The 21,041-nt window shown below is 43.5% G+C and overlaps 1 protein-coding gene across 1 annotated transcript in view; it reads left to right on the top strand.

Annotated features, from left to right (window-relative positions):
• The window catches only part of LOC115460006 (dynein regulatory complex protein 11-like), a 185,023-nt gene that overhangs the window by 105,412 nt on the left and 58,570 nt on the right, over positions 1-21,041 (top strand). Inside the window, exons 7-10 of the mRNA XM_030189868.1 lie at positions 433-517; positions 5,419-5,523; positions 13,223-13,298; positions 18,347-18,453. Of these exons, the coding sequence (XP_030045728.1) occupies positions 433-517; positions 5,419-5,523; positions 13,223-13,298; positions 18,347-18,453 (373 nt within the window). The remainder of the gene's footprint in view (positions 1-432; positions 518-5,418; positions 5,524-13,222; positions 13,299-18,346; positions 18,454-21,041) is intronic.

Below are 21,041 nucleotides of genomic sequence, written 5' to 3' on the forward strand. Positions count from 1 at the left end.
AACACTGATGAGAGGGCTTTAGAGGAAAAAGATATCTCAAAGAAACTTTAATATGCATGAATGGATGGAGGGAAACAGAATCCCAGAGAGAGTGTCATGTGCACACACTGATGAGAGGGTTATAGAGGAAAGAGACATCCCAGGATACTGATGGAGGGATGTTCAGGAAAGAGAAATGACAGAGAGAGTGTGATATTCATGAGCGTCAGTGACATGATACAGAAGGCTGTGGAGGTTGAGTTTCCAGATGTGTTGCTGGTGTGCTTTGTTGTGCTGTGTCGATAGGTCTGGAAAGATCAGGGCCTCTCTTACACTGGAGGTCTTTCCTTAGATTTGGTAATGAACTGCGTGTGGTCGTGATGCTCTGCTTTTCTATGCATTAATATAATATGTCATTTCACCATTTTTATTCATGGGGTTTGTGTGTTACAGTGACAATTCGGGGCGCTTTCCAGATTACCCCGAGGAGATTGATGGGGGTTCTCAGCTGATCTTTGCCGAAAAGAGTCCTCAGCAGGTAGGTAATGCTTTCATTTTGTTCAGAATTGACTGTTTAGGGGTTTAGAAATGACTGCTCACACCAGATTTCCGTACCGACACTTGTGTAAGTATTTAAAGGGTCAGTCCTTCCACTTGTACACTCAATGTACAGAATACTGTAAGGTACATGTGTCCCTTTCACTACTACACACCAGGGCCGCCGAGAGGGGGAGGCAGGGGGGACAAAATTCCCTGGGCCCGGGCTGGGCCCCCTGCATTAAAATCACAGCGCCTCTCACCGTGTGAAAGCACTGCAGGCAGCAGGGCAGCAGATCGCCTCCCTTCGGGCCTCCTTCCCTCCCTGTGTCCCACCCTCGTCTGACGTAACTTCCGCGAGGGAAGGAGGCCCGAAGGGAGGCGATCTGCTGCTGCCTGCAGCGCTTTCACACAGAGGTGAGAGGCGCTGTGATTGCAATGCAGGGGGCCCGGTGGCAGATGGAGGGGGGCGGGTGGAGGGGGTGGCAGGGGCAGGGCCCCAGGGGCAGCCCTGCCCCGGGCCCGGCCCAGTCTCTCGGTGGCCCTGCTACACTCTATGTCTGATCTTCAAGGCCCTTAAAGGAAATGGCCCCTGAAGAATAGGATGATCCCCTACACACCTCCAAGGACACTAAGGTCCTCCCAAGCAGTAACCCTAACCACACCCTCTCCAAAAGACATTACATGATGTGATACCCGCAAGTAAGCCTTCTCCGGAGTAGCCCCCACACTCTGGAATGCATTGCCTGAAAGGCTCCGCTTAACACAAGACTATCTCTACTTCAGGAAGCAGGTGAAAGCTTGGCTCTTCTGAGGCAGCCATGGGCATAATATATATAAGAAATGATATTAAAAGCTTGAAGTTTGAATTCTCTTCAGTCCTGCAGGTAAAGGAATGCAGGCTGGAATTAATTACTAGAACTCTAGCTTTGCCGGGCTGGGTTAGAAAGGTCAGAGACAGGAATTTCTTTCACCCTTGTGATTGATGGATTGCTAAGCAAACACATATGTATTCTATTATGAGCCGGCATATTGCAGGCAGTTTGTTTAGGATTAGGCTGAAATGCTGTTTAGTTAGATTCTAAATAATTCTAGATATTCCTGATGTTTAGATATATCTTATAAGGAATACTGATTATGCTTATTTTAGAATATGTGTATTCTGTGTAGTTAATATGTAGGAAACCTTTTTAAATTCTGTATCATTCTTTGTCTGACTTTCTAAGCAAAGACTGCAGTGAAGAGGTCAAACATGTGTTTTGACTTATCTGCAGTTCTGGCTGGTTCAATGTATAAGCTGATAGGTGAAAAAGGTCAGAACTAGTCAGCTCTCTTCTCCTTGATTAATTATAGCTAAGTGTAGGACTGGCCTCCTGAAAGTAATAACAGACCATAGCCGTATGCCATTAAGTAAGATTGGCCCTTGACCTCTTTAATGAATGCCAGAGTTCAGCTAGCAGGTAGTATGAAGCTGACTAGGAATATGAGAATAACCAATGTCAGATGGGGCCTCTTAGTCTCTAAGGGAATCCAGTTTAAGCTATAGATGAGAAATCAATCATAATGAGAAATGTAAGAGTTCTGGAGACCAAATGTCTGGTGTAAGGGGCCCCAGGCCAGAGGTCAGTTTGAGGAATACCAAACCTATGTAACTGATATTTCAAAAGTAATGATTGGTTGAGGCAGAGTGACCAATCTATTCCTTAACCAATTGGAGAGTAAGGGGGGGCAAGGCTAGGAGGGGGATAGAACAGTATTTAAGTAAGAGCAGAAGCAGTTTACGTCAGAAGAAAGGAAGGAGAGCTGGAAGAAAGCTGGAAGACAACAGGAGAGACAGCAGAAGAGAAGCAGCTGAGACAGAAGCCACAAAGACACAGAGAGCTGAGAGAAAGACACAGAGAGCTGAGACAGAGGAGAAGAGAGCTAGAACTGATGTCCTGCTTTGTTTGCTGGCAAATAAAGAAGATTTCTCTCTCATACTGGTGTGTGCTGTCTGACTCCTGAAGCATCACAAATTCATGTATCAATTCCTGCAACACTTCAACCAAGCCTTTAACGGAAGAAGTAACTAACTTGTTAGTCTCACTCACACACACACACACACACAAGGAGTGACTCGGGCTGCACATACTGCAGCGGGACATGTTTTACCCGGCGAGCGATTTGGCCGGCGCCAAGCGTATTTCGAAAATACGATTGGCTCCGCCCGCTTGCGGAGCTGGGCCCGAAGATGGATGGCCATCTATTTGGCCAGCGCCGTTCAATTATGCCCCTCCACGTAGATGAATCCGGAGTTCTGTGCCTAATAGAGATGTTGGGATTGACACCAAGTAAAATGTGAGCTAAATGGATGTGACCCAATTTGGTCTTGTGGAGAGGCGCTCAGTGTTATTCTGTATACCGTGTGGAAATTGAAGCATATTCTACAAAATTTCGGCGTACTTTAGAGAATACGGCCAGGCATGATTTTTCAGTTGTCGTGTATAGAGTCTACCCTAACTTTAGGTGAGGTTTAAAGAATAGTGCTAAGACAGTTTTTTCTGCACTGACTTTTTAATTTATTTATTTATTTGTTTGTTTGTTTGTTGCATTTGTATCCCACATTTTCCCACCTATTTGCAGGCTCAATGCGGCTTACATTGTTCCGTCATGGCAATCGCCATTCCAGAGTGAGAGATACAAGTGGTATTACATATAGATCAAGAGTGACAAAGTAGATTAAGCAATCAAATATAAAGAGATCACATTTGGAATAAGAGATAAAGTGGTATTGCGGTAAAGTTCATATGATGGATCGTTGCGGTATGCCTTGTTGAAGAGGCAAATCTTCAGTGATTTCCAAGAGTTGTTTAGGTCGTGCATTATTTTCACGTCGAGTGGTAGTGCATTCCATAGCTGCGTGCTTATGTAGGAAAAGTAGGATGCATGTTAATTTGTATTTTAACCCTTTGCAACTGGGGAAATGGAGATTCAGGAATGTGCGTGCTGATCTTTAGTGTTCCTGGGTGGTAAGTCTATGAGGTCTGACATGTAGACCGGGGCCTCTCCGTAAATGATTTTATGAACCAGAGTGCAAATTTTGAACGCAATACATTCTTTAAGTGAGAGCCAGTGTAGTTTTTCTCTTAGGGTTTTGGCACTTTCGTATTTTGTTTTACCAAATATGAGTCTGGCTGCAGTGTTTTGGGTTGTTTGGAGTTTCTTGATGATTTGTTCTTTACATCCGGCATAGATGGCATTGCAGTAGTCTAGGTGACTTAGCACCATTGATTGTACCAGACTGTGAAATATTTCCCTTGGGAAGAAAGGTTTTACTCTTTTGAGTTTCCACATCGATTGGAACATTTTCTTTGTTGTATTCTTCACATGGCTTTCAAGTGTGAGATTTCGGTCAATTGTAACTCCAAGAATTTTCAGGCTGTCTGAGACGGGAAAGGTATAGTTTGGTGTGATTTTGGCTCCGTATTTAGAATCTGACCCAAAACATCTAGGAAACGGTGATTTTCGAAGCAAAAAGAGAGATTTTTTTCAGGTTCAAAAGTGGCCACGTTCACCACTTGATGTTTGGGCATTTTCAGCAAAACTTGCCAAATCGGATTTGGACGTCTTGACCTCAGGTCTGCATTACTGTTTGCACTGCTGCCACACGACACCTATTCCACTGTGATCTTTGCTGCCCACCTGTCACGTCAGCTATTGTTAATGAATTTTTTGTTCACTTTTACCTCTTTAATTTGCATATTCTTTGAACGGTCCTGCTATGATTTCTAAATGATTTATTCCATGTCAGTAGTTTTATTTATTTATATGTCATTTTCAGTTTTTTATTTATCCTAAATACCAGACAACGAAACTCTTCCAGAACTAGACAAAACCGAACTCTCTATACCTGACTGCTTCAGTAACGCTATCACTAACGAACGTTAACACACTACCGCCTTATTTCTCACGCCGAAATGAACTGATTATCTAATTTAATCTATAATTTACTCTACCGTCTATGTACTTAATGGAATACCACTATGTATTTCTCATTCCGGAAATGGCGATCGCCACTACGGCATAATGTAAGCCACACTGAGCCTGCAAAAAGGTGGGAAAATGTGGGATACAAATGCAACAAATAAATAAATAAATTAGTATGTGATTATAATTTTCTAGTTTTTCTCCCACAGTTTTGCCTCTGACGCAGCCTTTTTGATGCAACATGGCCACGTCAGGCATAAGTTTATTCTTGGCTGAATTAAAGTCTTTGCCATTATTATCCACGTTGTTGTTCTGCTGTATTTGCATCGCAGATCTTCTGCCTCTCTTGTCTTTTCTTGTGTGTATATATACATATATATGAGTATGTGGGTGTGCATGTGTTGTGGGCTTGTGTATATATGTGCAACTGCTTGTGTGTGTATTTGTGTGCTTGTGTGTATGTATGTGCTGTGTGCTTGTTTATATATGTGCAAGTGCGTGTGTGTGTATGTATGTGCTTGTGTGTGTATCTGTGTGTGCATTTGGTTTGTGTGCGTGTGTTGTGTGCATGTGTGTATGTATGTGCTTGTGTGTGTATGTATGTGCTTGTGTGTGTATCTGTGTGTGCATTTGCTTTGTGTGCTTGTGTATGTATGTGCATGTGTGTCTGCATGTGTGTGTGTGAATGTGTGTATATGTGCTTTTGTGTATGTATGGGCTTATGTGTATGTGTGTGCTTTGTGTGTACACTTGTGCACCCCTGTTTGTGACACATTCATGATTACAGTCCAAGCCCGTGAATAGAGTCGGCAATCCGAAGAGCCTGTCCTGCATCCTCTGGGAAGGTGCTAAAGGCCCTTACTGACCCCACTTTCATTTTCTCCTCCCCTTCCTCTCCCCTCCCCTCCCCCTGTCCCTGAACCCTCCAACTCACAGGTAAAAGAGGAAATGCAGAAAATGGAAGAAGAAAAACAGGCTAAGAAGGAAAAGAAAAAGGAGAAAAAGGAGGCAAAAGCCAAAGGAAAGCAGAAGGGGGAAAAAGTGAGTTACCATTCAAAAGCTTCTCCGCCTAGAAATATACCCAGAATGAAACACCCTCACTGCTGAGCACCTGTAATATACCCAGAGTGCTACACCCTCACTGCTGTGTACCACTCCCCACTGCTCATTTCGGACTCTGAGCAACATGATGGGACTTCTCGCATCTACAGGAGAAGTTCCAACCTGCTGCTGAGATCTAGAAACAAGGAGTGGGGAGCAGCAGCAGTCTATTTACTTGGCTGGCAGGGCTCAGCATCCTACTACTACTATTTAGCATTTCTATAGCGCTACAAGGCATACGCAGCGCTGCACAAACATAGAAGAAAGACAGTCCCTGCTCAAAGAGCTTACAATCTAATAGACAAAAAATAAAGTAATCAAATCAATTAATGTGAACGGGAAGGAAGAGAGGAGGGTAGGTGGAGGCGAGTGGTTACAAGTGGTTACAAGTCAAAAGCAATGTTAAAGAGGTGGCTTTCAGTCTAGATTTAAAGGTGGCCAAGGATGGGGCAAGACGTAGGGGCTCAGGAAGTTTATTCCAGGCATAGGGTGCAGCGAGACAGAAGGCACGAAGTCTGGAGTTGGCAGTAGTGGAGAAGGGAACAGATAAGAAGGATTTATCCATGGAGCGGAGTGCACGGGAAGGGGTGTAGGGAAGGACGAGTGTGGAGAGATACTGGGGAGCAGCAGAGTGAGTACATTTATAGGTTAGTAGAAGAAGTTTGAACAGGATGCGAAAACGGATAGGGAGCCAGTGAAGGGTCTTGAGGAGAGGGGTAGTATGAGTAAAGCGACCCTGGCGGAAGATGAGACGGGCAGCAGAGTTTTGAACCGACTGGAGAGGGGAGAGGTGACTAATTGGGAGGCCAGCAAGAAACATCCCCACCAACAAAGTAAAAGAGAATTCAGGAGGGGGCCCAAACCCACATTTAAGAATTTTGGGAGCCAGTTGTTAAAGTAGCCATGGGTGGAGGGGAGGCCTACTTTAATAACTAGCTCCCAAAATTCTTAAAAACTTAACAACCGGCTCTTGTGAGTCCGCTCCAGCACACCACTGCCTGTATGCCTTTCCTACCTAGCTTTGTTCCTGTGAGTCTTGTCCGTGAATCCTTATTCCTGTATACCTTGTTTCTGAACCTTGTTCCTGAAAGCTTTGTTCCTGCAAACCTTGATCTTAAAGCCTTGCTCCTGTAGCATTGTTTCTGACTAACCATGTTCCTGTGAGCCTTGCTCTTGAGTTTCTGCCTTGTTTCCTGCCTAGTCTTGTTCCTTTGTGTCTTGTCCATGAATCCTTATTCCTGTGTGCCTTGTTTCTGGACCTTGTTCCTGTAAGCCTTGATCCTGCAAACCTTGTTCCTAAAGCCTAGCTCCTGTAGCAGGGGCGTAGCCAGACTTCGGCGGGAGGGGGGTCCAGAGCCTGAGGTGAGGGGGCACATTTTAGCCCTCCCCGGCGCCGCCGACCCCCCCTGCCATTGCCAACTTTGCCCCCCCCCACCAACCCTCCCAACCCCCCTCTCGCCGTGGACCATCTCAACCCCCCCCTCCTGCCGCCAACCCGCCATCGCCTACCTTTGCTGGCAGGGGACCCCAACCCCCGCCAGCCAAGGTCCTCTTCTTCTCGCAAAAGGCTTCCTTCTGTTTCTGACATCCTCAGGATGTTAGAAACAGAAGGACGCCCTTTGCAAGAAGAAGAGGACCTCGGCTGGCAGGGGTTGTGGCCCCCACCAGCAAAGGCAGGCGACGGTGATGGCGGGTTGGCGGCGGGTCATCGGCAGGGGGGTCCATGGCCAAATCTACGGGGCCCCAGGCCCCCAGGCCCGTCGTAGCTATGCCACTGTCCTGTAGCATTATTTCTGACTAACCATGTTCCTGTGAGCCTTGCTCTTGAGTTTCTGCCTTGTTTCCTGCCTAGTCTTGTTCCTTTGTGTCTTGTCCATGAATCCTTGTTCCTGTGAATCCTGTACAGAACATGCAAGTTCCCTCCTCTGTGCCTTTGTTTGGTAACCCCCTGTGGAAACATTTGTTCGATATTTCCGCTAGCGCCAGAAATGGCGCGTTCTAGGGGCGGAACTACCCCGGCAGAAGTTCCAGTTTGCTGTGCGGCAGCCCTTTAGTAAAAGGTCCCCTCTGCCATCTGATGACACAGCTAAAGTTGTGAAGGGGCCTCAGTTTGTGCCTCAGTTTCTTCATATTCTGAAAGTGGCTTTGATAGTTGAGCATTTCTGTACTTGTTTTTTTCCCCAGTATTTTATTACTTGGTTGGACTTTTTGAGAACAGTGTTGTTGGGTTACACATACTTTAGAATTCAGCAGACCAAACGGATTTAGGGAGCACCGTTTAGAGAGCTCTTCGTTGGTTGCCCATCCCTTCCAGAGCCCAATTTAAGGATATGTCTTTGGCTTTTAAGGCCCTACATGGAATGGGCTCACAAGATTTACCGAAAAATTGAAATGCACAAGCTGTCACACTTGTCGAGATCTGTCTCTGATGATCAACTCTGCAGTCTTTTCTACAGGTGATTCGTTTGACATGAAGTAGACGTGAGACTCTTACCTGTCCAGCATCCCTACTGTGAATTGTTTTTTTCAGGAAAGCTTTTGTTAGAGGTTAATTATTTAAACTTTGGTTTTTGCTCAAAGTTTCATCTGTGCTCTCGGGCTTTTGATTAGTGGTTGCTTCTCTATGGGATACCTTGTGAAGGATCTCTAAATTAATTATGTTTATGGTACTGTTAAATTATATTCTGTGTTTATTTTCTATTCTGGAGTTATGATTTCAATTAGTGTAGACTGCCTTGAGCCATGGTTAGACATTTTAAGAAATACATAATTAAAATACCGTAAGCTTGTTGCTAAAGCCGAACCTTGGGGTGAGTGATCATGAACCATTCTTGTCCAATTTACCTGAAAACTTCATCAACTTAGCGTGAAGGATGCCTGGTGGTAAGGGCTGTCCTGGGGAGCGGTCTGGGTCTCCAGACGATATCATGGACGGATGATAGATCCATCAAAGCAGTTCCAGATGTTTCCTGACACTGCAAATCCAAATTCTTTGTGGCTGCTAAGAGAGAGAGAAGCGCTGAGAGCAATTTCATGCTTGTTAAAATCCGGCTTCTTTGCTAAGTAGATGTTTCTCAGTTGTTGGCAGATGTGTTTCCAGTACATTGCTAATAGGAAAGAAACAGGCCTGTAGCTATGTGGTACTTGTTCTGATTTTTCAAGCCTGAACAGAACTGTAACGTTTTCTTATTTCTAGGTCCTAAAATTGTACCTCCTCGGTCAGTGGTTCCCAAACCTGACTTAAGGGACTCTCCAAGCAGCTGGCTTTTCTGGTTATCCACAATGAATTTCCATGAGAGAATTATGCATGTTGAGAGTCTCCAGGGACCGGTGAGGGAACCGTTGACTTAAATGAACGACAGTAAATGGACTAACCAACCATCTTTGCTTAAATCACAAGTTCTTTATGAACCCAGGATACATGTTTTCATTTCCATCAGGTTTTTACCACAGGGTACAGTGTGCTCATAGCTCATAATGTGGAAATCTGTGGGGTACCGAGGTTCCCCAGGAGTGGTGTAGACGGTGAGTGATGTCAGCCCATCCCCAGGGTTTGGGTTCCTTGATCAGAAGATATATAGCTTATCCGACATTGCTGACTGGATGTCCAACCGCCACCTGAAACTGAACATGGCCAAGACCGAACTTCTTGTTTTCCCACCCAAACCCACTTCTCCTCTCCCTCCACTCTCTATCTCGGTTGATAACACCCTCATCGTCCCCGTCTCATCTGCCCGCAACCTCGGTGTCATCTTCGACTCCTCCCTCTCCTTCTCTGCACATATCCAGCAGATAGCCAAGACCTGTTGCTTCTTCCTCTTTAACATTAGCAAAATTCGCCCTCTCCTCTCGGAACACACCACCCGAACTCTCATCCACTCTCTCATTACCTCTCGCCTTGACTACTGCAACCTACTCCTCACTGGTCTCCTACTTAGCCATCTATCCCCCCTTCAGCCCGTTCAAAACTCTGCTGCACGCCTTATCTTCCGCCTGGACCAATACACTCATATCACTCCTCTCCTCAAGTCACTTCACTGGCTTCCGATCAGGTACCGCATTCAGTTCAAGCTTCTGCTTCTAACCTACAAATGCACTCGATCTGCAGCCCCTCCTTACCTCTCAACCCTCATCTCCCCTTACGTTCCTACCCGTAACCTCCGCTCTCAGGACAAATCCCTCCTTTCATACCCTTCTCCACCACCGCCAACTCCAGGCTCCGCCCTTTCTGCCTCGCCTCACCCCATACGTGGAACGGACTCCCTGAGCCCATACGCCAGGCCCCCTCCCTGCCCATCTTCAAATCATTGCTCAAAGCCCACCTCTTCAATGTCGCCTTCAGCACCTAACCACTACACCTCTACTCAGGAAATCTAGACTGCCCCAACTTGACATTTCGTTCTTTTAGATTGTAAGCTCCTTTGAGCAGGGACCGTCCTTCTTTGTTAACTTGTACAGCGCTGCGTAACCCTAGTAGCGCTCTAGAAATGTTAAGTAGTAGTAGTAGTAGTAGGTGTGTTGACTTTCAGGAGAGCTAATCTGAGGAGAGGAGAGGGCTTCGGGGGCATGGCGTAATTTTGCAATTCATATATGCACCAGGGCAAGGGCTTGTGGGAAGCCCGAGGAAGGATAATGTAACCCTAGGATGCCAACCTGAGAATTTGGAAACTCAGAATTAAGAATATTCCTTAATGTTCCTTTGTTCGACCCTGTTCTTCCTTGTGAGCCATGGTCAGTATCTTATGGGGTGCTGAATATACTGGAGGGATCAGTGTTTCTGATCAATCTGGTAAAGAATTTGTTCAGAGAGAGAGAAGGAGAGGAGATGAAGCTTGTTAATACTCCCCTCACAAGTGTCTCAGTTGCTCCTTGTTTTTCTAAGGTGTCCAGGGGTCTCCCTACTGTCTTTTCTGTAGAATCCGCTTCCGTTCTGATCTGAGCCATGGAGGTGAACACGTGAGGTATTCTCTGGATTTTATGGATGCATTTTGAGGTGGCAGATCAATGAAATCCAACATGTATTCAGCTGCTAAACCATGTATTATTTTATAAATGAATGTACAGGTTTTAAAGATTATTCTAGCTTTGACCAGAAGCCAGTGTAGTTTGGAGAGAAGGGGAGAAGCTTTGTCGAATTTTGAAGTTCTGAGTGCAAGTTTTGCGGCCGTGTTTAAGGTACTTTGCAGTTTTTTTAGTTAAAAATTCTTGTTCCCCAGGTAAACTGCATTTCAGTAGTCCAGTTGAACAGAATGTATTGGATTCTAATTCTTTTTAACTTCCATAACGACCTGAAGGTCATGGTTGTCTTCTGTTAATAGTTGGTCTATAATGGTTCAAAGTATTTTCAGAGACGTTTCCAGTGGGTAAGTTATTTGGTTGATGACAAAGCTAGTCTGAGTTTGGAGGTTATTAGGATTAGTGATTATAAGAAATTTAGTTTTTCTCTCTATTTAGTTTTAGATGGAAAGAGGATGCCCTAGGTTCTCCCACCAGGTTCGGGGTGGTCTGAATGATGTTGAGGATAACTTGTATCTGATCGTCAGCATAAATAAAAGACTGCAATCCTTGGTCTTCCAGGTGGCTAAAGGTTCTGTCATGATGTTAAAAAGGACAGGAGATATGGGAGAACCTTGGGGCTCTTTACAGTCTGGGGACCAAACAGGGGAAGTGGATCCTGACATTTTGACTTTATATGCTCTGGATTTGAGAAAGCCCATAAACCATTTGTGAACGGTTCAACAAATGCCCATCTTATCGAGAAGTTTAGATAAGATGTTGTGATCTATCACGTCAAAAGCATTGGACGTGTTGAATTGTAATAAGATGATTTTTCTTCCTGTACTTAATAATTGTCTGAATTTGGATAGTAATGTAATGAGCACTGTTTCGGCACTATAGTTAGGTCTGAAACCTGACTGAGTGTAGTATAGCAGGGAAAAGTGTGACGGATAATCCATTAACTTAGCTACCAGACCTTCTGTGACCTTTACGAACTAGGGTATAGAGGCCACTGGTCTGTAATTCATCACATTGTTCCGTTTCCCTAATGGATTTTTTGGAATAGGAATTAGAATTATATTTCCCTTCTGCGTTGGGAAGGAACCGTTCTGTAGCATAGAACACATATATTCATGGAAGCTAATGATGAAAAAGTCTGGAGCTTTTGAGAAGATATAACTAGGGCATGTGTCTAAAAAGAGCATGAATATTTATTTAGGAAGGATCTGACCTCCATAGTGGAAGCAAGGTTGAAACAAGACCAAATTCTATTGGCTATTATACCTTTGTTTTAGTGAAGAATGAAGTTCTGGGACTGATAGAAGGATTAGGTCCTGTCAGACTTGTTCTGTGTTTGGTGATTTTTTTGCTCAAAGAACTTAGCTAAGTCCTTGGCTGATGGAATAGGTTCATTTGATGATTGAAGGTCTTCGGTGTTGATTAATTGTTAAGTAAATTAAATAGTTTCGTTTTGGATTTCTGACCTTTGCCAGTATATATTTCGTAGTATTTATATTTGGCTTGTTTTATGGTCAATTTGTATTCCTTGATGGCTTTTCTTCATTTGATTGCACCATCTCCTTTCGAGATTCCTGCAAAGTCTCTTTGCATTTAAGATGTTCGTATCAAACCAAGGTAAAGCTTTTGAGCTTCTTTTTTGTCTTTGATTGTTCAGGGGCTATTCAATCTAGTGTCTTTTATGTTGTTTCCTCCTAATATTAGGTAAAGTTACTTAGGTTATCTAGTAATATATGAGAATCATCTTGTAATTTGATGCAAAATTCTGTCACATTTATTTTGCCTTTTGCTATATAGGTAGTTGGAGGTTGGAGAGTATTAACTTTATGAGACTTTTCCCTCCAGTTCAGTGTGAATGTGAGTTTTTTATGGTCTGACTAGGGTATGGGTCCCCATTTATAGTTGTCAATGAAGTGTGAATTTATAGATGGAAGTCTGAATGTAAATAGGTCTAAGTGTTGTCCTTTACAACGAGAAGAGATTGTAGAGGGACGAATAAAACTCCATAAATTTAGGAATTCATTTTAGTTCTCTGGCATGTGTATTGTTTAGGTTGTCCAGATACAGGTTTAGATCACCTAGTATGAGTGTGTTTTGGGCATTTAAACATATATTGAATATGAATTCAGTGAATGTTGATTGAACATCAGCCCAATTACCAGGGTGGCAAGTAAAAGATAATAAAGCATCATATTTAATTTTGCAGGCCATGATCACAAGATTAGGTGATGAATGGTCCGATATTGTCTCAATAGAGAAAATCCCAAGAGATCTCATGAAGTAACTCAAGAACAAGGGAGAAGTGGGAACTAAAACCACGAGGAGCACACGATGTCTTGACTTAAAACAAGGTTTATTTACAAATCAAAAGCGACTCAACACAACATTGTGTTTCGGCCAAAGGGCCTGCATCAGGAGTCTGTATTCAATTTCAAACTAAAATCATCAAAAGAAAAATAAAAGTCTCAGTAAGAAAGCATGATGGTCTTAAAAAAGACCGTTGAGATATTCCGCTGCTTAATGAAGCACAAAAACAGAGTCTCGAGTACCAGCACTTTATTCCTCCGTTTCCCCACACTATAACACGCTGCTGATCAGAGTCTTTTCTCTCTTTCTACCCTAGGAAGAAGCACAAGGATTAGTGCTCAATCCCTCCAAATTCTTGCCTGATGTCACAGAGGGAGACAAGACCTACAAGAGTGAGTATGGGTGTGCGTGTGTGTCTGCAGCTGTAAGTCTCAGGGGGCAGGGTCTCCAAAAGGGTTCAACTTTGCGCATGACATGACTGTAATGAATTTCATTCCTAAGCCAGGCTTTGAACCCAGTCACTCTAACCACTAACGCTTGCTGTGATTCGTGCATCATCTTCCTTCAGACAAGCAACAAATCCAACTAGACTGGAAATATTTTTGTATCTTTCTGCCACATTTTCTTTTATCCATATGAAGTACAGAAGAATCATTTGGAATTTACAGTTTTATTATAGATTTATATATATATATTTTTTGTTCAAAAATAGAGTAGGTTCATGCTAGAGAATGGTTCTTCTGCTTTTCTGTATTTTTACATAAGTACATAAGTATTACCACACTACAACAGACCAAAGGTCCATCAAGCCCAACATCCTGTTTCCAACAGTGGCCAATCCAGGTAACAAATACTTGGCAAGATCCAAAAAAAGTTCAATACATTTTATGCTGCTTATCCCAGAAATAAGCAGTGGATTTTCCCCAAGTCAATTTAATAATGGTCTTTGGACTTTTCTTTTAGGAAGCCGTCCAGACCCTTTTTAAACTCCGCTAAGCTAACCACCTTTACCACATTCTCTGGCAACGAATTCCAGACTTTAATTACACATTGAGTGAAGAAAACTTTTCTCTGATTCGTATTGAATTTACTACTTTGTAACTTCATCGCATGCCCCCTAGTCCTAGTATTTTGGAAAGAGTAAACAAACGATTCACATCTATCCGTTCCACTCCACTCATTATCTTATAAGCCTCTATCATATCTCCCCTCAGCTGCCTTTCAGCCTTTTCTCATAGGGAAGTCACCCTTTATCATTTTTGTTGCCCTTCTCTGTACCTTTTCTAATTCAACTATAGCTTTTTTGAGATACAACGACCAGAATTGAACACAATAGTCGAGGTGTGGTCGCTCCATGGACCGAAACAAAGGCATTATAACATCCTCACTTTTATTTTCCATTTCTTTCCTAATAATACCTAACATTCTATTTGCTTTCTCAGCACATTGGGCAGAGGATTTCAATTATCATCAACGACGACACCTAGATCCCTTTCTCGGTCCGTGACTTCCAACGCTGAACCTTGCATGACGTAGTTATAGTTTGGGTTCCTCTTTCCCACATCACTTTGCACTTGCTCACATTAAACATCATCTGCCATTTAGACGCCCAGTCGCCCAGTCTCCCAGTCTCGTAAGGTCCTCTTGTAATTTTTCACACTCCTGTTGTGATTTAACAACTTTTAATAATTTGTGTCATCAGCAAATTTAATTACCTCACTAGTTACTCCCATCACTACATCATTTATAAATATGTTAAAATGCAGCGGTTCCAGCACAGACCCCTGGGGAACCTCACTAACTACCCTTCTCCATTGAGAATACTGACCATTTAACCCTACTCTCTGTTTTCTATCTTTTAACCAGTTTTTAATCCACAATAGAACACTACCTCCTATCCCATGACTCTCCAATTTCTTCTGGAGTCTTTCATGAGGTACTTTGTCAAGCGCCTTTTGAAAATCCAGATATACAATATCAACTGGCTCCCCTTTATCCACATGTTTGTTCACCCCTTCAAAGAAATGTAGTAGATTGGTGAGGCAAGATTTCCCTTCACTAAATCCATGTTGGCTTTGTCTCAGTAATCCATGCTTTTGAATATGCTCTGTAATTTTGTTCTTTATAATAGTCTTTACCATTTTGCCTGGCACCGACGTCAGACTCACCAGTCTATAATTTCCCAGATCACCTCTTGAACTTCTTTTAAATATTGACGTTACATGGGCTACCCTCCAACCTTCTGGTACTACGCTCGATTTTAAAGATAAAGTACATATTACTAACAATAGTTCCGCCAGTTCATTTTTCAATTCTATCAGTACTCTGGGATGAATACCATCCTGTCCAGGAGATTTGCTACTCTTCAATTTGTCAAATTGCCCCATTACATCCTCCAGGTTTATAGAGATTTCATTCGTTTCTCCGACTCGTTAGCTTCAAATACCATTTCTGGTACGGGTATCTCTTCCAAATCTTCCTCGGTGAACACTGAAGCAAAGAATTCATTTAATCTCTCCACTATGGCTTTGTGTTCCCTGATCGCCCCTTTTACCCCTTGGTCATCTAGTGATCCAACCGATTGCTTTGTTGGCTTCTTGCTTTTAATTTACTTTAAAAACATTTTACTATGTGTTTTTGCCTCCAACGCAATCTTTGTTTTGAAGTCCCTCTTAGCCTTCCTTATCAGCGCTTTGCATTTGGCTTGACATTCCTTATGCTGTTTCTTATTAATTTCAGTTGGTTCCTTCATCATTTTCTGAAGGATTTTCTTTTAGCTAATGCCGGCTGTCATTTGGTCTTCCGTCTTTGTAAGCATATTGTCTATTATTTTCCAGTTAATTCACTGGTTCTCTTTGTTAGAATCCACTCAGGACTGATTTTAGGAGAACGCAGGTTATAAATACTTGAGATTAGGATTTTCGATTTCACTAGCTTTCTTGCATTCAGCTTTTTGTGCTAACATAGAAACAAACAGCTGATAAAGATCAGCAAAGTCCTTATAGACTTCCCAGCAAGGTGGCTGGAGTTGTACCTGTCGCTCTGTTCCTGTCACGTTTCTCGTGGAACCTCGGGGTTAGTGAGCCCTTGGGCCACTGCCGAGGGGCGGTATCGGCAGGAGAATCACCCAAACACAGACAAGGCAGAACAGACGTACCAGCAAACCCAGGACTGGAACTACCAGGCGGAGACTGCAGCCGAGGCAACTCAAGCTGGAGCACGCAGGACAGGAATTCAGCCCAAACTTCACCTGCACTTGACCGCCATTCCTCAGGAGTTGAGCCCCTGGGTGCAGGTGGCCGGCAGGACTTACCGGACAGGGCAGGAAGGCAGAACTACAGGAAACAGCAGCCGGCGAACAGCAGGTCACTTCCAGAAAACACACTGGGGTTCCAGGCAGGCAGCAAGCAGCAGAAAAAAACAGAAAACAAGCCGGGTCTGGGCAGGCAGCAGACAGAAGAATAAATCAGGAAACAAACAGGGTCAAAGTCACAATCAGGAAATAGCACAGCAGCACTGCAACTAACTCTCACCAAAGGAAACTCCTCTGAGGACCTCTTTTGCAAGGCAAACTAGAGAACTTCCCAGGTGATTAATAAAGGCAGCATACAAGGGAGTTCACCAGGTATGGGTACTGCTTAGTTTCAAAAAAACTCCCAAAACAATCTGGAAGGCTGGAAGATCTGGACCAGAGCAGCATATCTACTGGAACATGGGAAACGGCAAGCCATCAGTTCACAGCAGCCACCAGATCTAACCACCAGGGGTCGAGGTGACTGAGAGCAAGGAACCTGGGCACAACCGTGACAGTTCCCTCCTCTGTGTCTTTCTTTAGGATTGTACCTGCCGGTCTGTTGGAATGGAAATATTCCAGGTGGGAAAAAAGGATGGGATATAATATACTTGCTTTCTGTGGTTACAATCTAAGCTATTTACAAATTATATACTGGTATTTTCTATGTACTTACACCGCCTTAGGTGAATATTTTCAGAAAGACGGTCAATAAATCTCAATCGATCAAGAAATACCTGGGGTAATGGATGTTTGAGCAGGCCTTTGAGGTTACCAATGGGTGACTTGTTTTTCTACTCCCTCACTGCTTTATATGTGTTGCTATACATTTTCTTTTATTTAAGTATGATTGATCATTTATTTGGATTTTGCTCACACCTTTTTCAGTAGTAGCTCAAGGTGAGTTTGCATTCAGGTACACTGGGCATTTCCCTGTCCCTGGAGGGCTGACAATCTAATTTTTTTATACTGTTCACCTTGGACTTCTTTTCTGTCTGTTTTTATGACCCTCTTTGACCTACTCATTAGTAAAGGTGATTTACCCATAGTCAGAAAGGAGCTGGAGTTGGAATGGAAACCAGGTCCTCTTGGTTCTCAGCCCACTTCACTAATCACTTGGCTGCCCCTCCATCACAGTTCTCGTGGAATCATGATCTCTCTTTGTTCCAGTATTTATACGGTTTTCAGTGGATTAGCTTTACTGCCTTACTGTGCTTTTCTTATATAGTCCTTCTGACATCAACCTTTCACTACTGTAATCATTGCTGGTTGTACTTTCTCTTGAACATTCATTGTCCTAATCTGCAACTATCAAGCTTTCTTGTTTAGGTTTGTTAACTTTCATTATCGTCCACAACAGACCAGTCCAGACGAGTGGGTTATGACCACTGTTCCATCCCAGCTGAGTGAGAGTCCTCCACCTACATTCCTGCCAGTGGGTGGTGCTGTTTCATTATCACATTTTCAATAGTGAAAGACAGGCAAGCTCTGCAGGACTCTAGGGAACCTGCTTGACCCTAGTGATAGAAAACACAATATTGAAGCACTTCCCCCCACTGGCAGCAATGCAGCTGGAGGACCTTCCACTCAGCTTAGAGGGAACAGTGGTTACGACTCCCTGACATAAGAACCTAAGAATAGCTATACTGGGGCAGACCAATGGATCATCTAGCTCAGTATCCTGCTTCCAACAGTGGCCCATCCAGGTCACAAGTACCTGTCAGGAACCCAAATAGGAACCTTCCATGCTACCAATCCAGGGCAAGCAGTGGCTTTTCCCCACGTCTGTCTCAATAGCAGACTATGAACTTTTTCTCCAGGAACTTGTCCAAACCTTTTTTAAACCCAGATATGCTAACCACCATTAACAAATCCTCCTTCATCGAGTTCAAGAGCTGAACTATTCTTTGAGTGAAAAAACATTTCCTCCTTTTTGTTTTAAAAGTATTTCCTGGTAATTTCATTGAGTCTCCCCTGGTCTTTGTATTGTTTGAATGAATGAAAAATCGATTCACCTCCACCCTCTGGGTGTGTGTCTGTCCTGCAAATGAATTGAGAGTGCTCAGGGTGTGCTCCGGGAAGGTGTCGCTGTTTGTAAGATGTTGTGAGACCGATCAGTTTATAAAATGACAATTGTTTTTGTTCCAGAGATCTGGAGACATCGAGATGAGTCCCATAATCTAAACCAGAGCTTTGATGCTGAACTAATTAAAGAAGAAAAGAGGAAAGAAGTGGAAGAAGAAATCAGAATTCAGGTGACAAATTGAGGTTGAAGGAAAGAGAGAGCGACACCAGGCCTCAGGGAAGCAGAGAGAGGCAGTGTCTACAACCCCGTCTCCCCCCCCCCCCCCCCCCCCCCCACACACACACATCCAAAAAAGCAGCAGTGATAAGCAGGGAGACAGAAGGTCAGAAATGGTCTACCAGCATTGCCGCTGATTTCGGACACACTGGGAAAAGGTCTCAGATCAGTTAATAGATAAGATGGAGGGGGAGGGGGGGTTGGATTTGGAAATTTACATGTAGCTGAGCAAATGGAGGGGAAAGTGACTCGCCCAAGGTCACCAAGGGTGTTAGTGGCAGAAGCAGGATTTGAACCCTGGCTTCTCTGGTTATCACATTACTGCGCTAACCATTGGGTGATTCTTCCACTATTACCATCTAATATGTTACATAAGTACATAAGTATTGCCATACTGGGAAAGACCAAAGGTCCATGAAGCCCAGCATCCTGTTTCCAACAGTGGCCAATCCAGATCACAAATACCTGGCAAGATCCCAAAAAGTACAAAACATTTTATCCTGCTTATCCCAGAAATAGTGGATTTTTCCCTAGTCCATTTAATAATGGTCTATGCACTTTTCCTTTAGGAAGCCGTCCAAACCTTTTTAAAACTCTGCTAAGCTAACCGCCTTTACCACATTCTCTGACAACGAATTCCAGAGTTTGATTGCACATCGAGTGAAGAAAACTTTTCTTCGATTTGTTTTAAATTTACTACATTGTAGCTTCATCGCATGCCCCCTAGTCCTAGTATTTTTGGAAAGCGTGAACAGACGCTTCACATCTACCCGTTGAACTCCACTCATTATTTTATAGACCTCTTTCATATCTCCCCTCAGCCGCCTTTTCTCCAGTGGTTAGCGTGTCTGGGTTTAAACAAGTTTTGGACAAGTTCCTGGAGGAAAGGTCCACAGTCTGTTACTGAGATGGACATGGGGGAAGCCACTGCTTGCCCTGGGATTGGGATCACGGAATGCTGCTACCAATTGGGTTTCTGCCAAGTGCTTGTGACCTGGATTGGCCACTGTTGGAAGCAGGATACTGGACTAGTTGGACCAGTGGTCTGACCCAGTAAAGCTATTCTTATTCTTATGTAAACCAAGGGAAAGAGGAGAAATAGAAACAGAAATGCATTTCCTCTTGTACTGTGTAAAAAACAAAAAGAGATCAGAGATGCACATTTCACAAACCTGAGAGAATTAAAGAATGAGCAGGAAGTGTTTAATTCTGGGGAAAGAGGAGAATAGATATAGTACAAATGCGTTTTTATTCCACAAATACCGTAATGTCCTAGGTGGATTCCTAATTAAGAGAGCCATGTAATCCCTTGGATGAACAGTAACATGGTAGATGATGGCAGATAAAGACCTGCACGGTCCATTCAGTCTGCCCAATCAGATAAACTCATATCATGTGTTGCAATGTAACATATCTTGATCTGTCCTTGCCATTTAATCAGGACACAGACGGTAGAAGTCTGCCCGGCACTGGCCTTATTTCCCAGCATTTGTCAGGCTAATTGATTTTGGGAGGTGCCACACCCATTTCCAGTATCTTAGCCAATCAAAAGGCGAGGACACACCCAAACCATACTCACACTGCCCAGACCACTCCCTCCCCGCCCCTTTGATGATGTTGCAAGATACGATGTCATAGCCCCACATATTTGCATAACCACGTCCCGTGCCCTGCCTTATTTGCATAGTCCTGCTCCAACCACTGCCCCCTTTTTGTATAACCCCGCTCCAAACCCCTTCCCCTTTTACTGATGTCACAGGAAGTGATCATATACTAGAATCCTTTCTTCTATAAACAGCGTGTTATGATTTTTTTCAAATCTTGTTTTATTTTTTCATTTTATAAAATACTGGAGGAAAAGCCTCACGTATCGAGAAGTAGCTCCGAACTTCACAGTCACACTGTTGTACACTTACGGAGTACTCACTCGCATGACTGACATAAAAACCTCCAGTGTTTTCTGTTTTATTCACTCTATGTTAAGTTTTAACCACTCTTACTCAAAGTTTAGTGAATACATCTTATCTTTGCAGTCGTACAGTCTGGTTGCTATCCGCAGCCAACTGTGGCCAGAGTTTCTGGTCACTGTGACTGTTTTTCACTGTAATGTGTACCAATGAGATATTTATAATAATGGATATGTTAAACAGGGAGCAGAAGCCTATTTACAAGATACAGGATTACGACGGCGAAGCCATGGATGATTCTTTTTACCCTGGAGAACTATTAAAAATCAGTCCTGACACTGATGAGGTGTACCGTATTGAAAAAATTGCATAAGAAAGAGGAAGGGGTCGGAGCAAAATATGTCTAGAGACATGGGGGGTGTTGAGCAGTGGCCAGGCAGGGGTCCCAGACCACCCTCAGTCTGCCCCTGGATGTCGTTGACAAAGGGGATGCATATGGATGACGTCTTCTGCGTATATGTATGTCTTTGCTCTCTTCCAGTTTGTGGCCTAGAGGGGCCATCAGAATGTTGACTAGAGATGGAGAGATGGGAGAACCTTGAGGTACTCCACAATCTGGTGTCCAATCTGTTTA

Source organism: Microcaecilia unicolor, chromosome 1 (assembly GCF_901765095.1).
Source record: "Microcaecilia unicolor chromosome 1, aMicUni1.1, whole genome shotgun sequence".
NCBI classification, from domain to species: domain Eukaryota; kingdom Metazoa; phylum Chordata; class Amphibia; order Gymnophiona; family Siphonopidae; genus Microcaecilia; species Microcaecilia unicolor.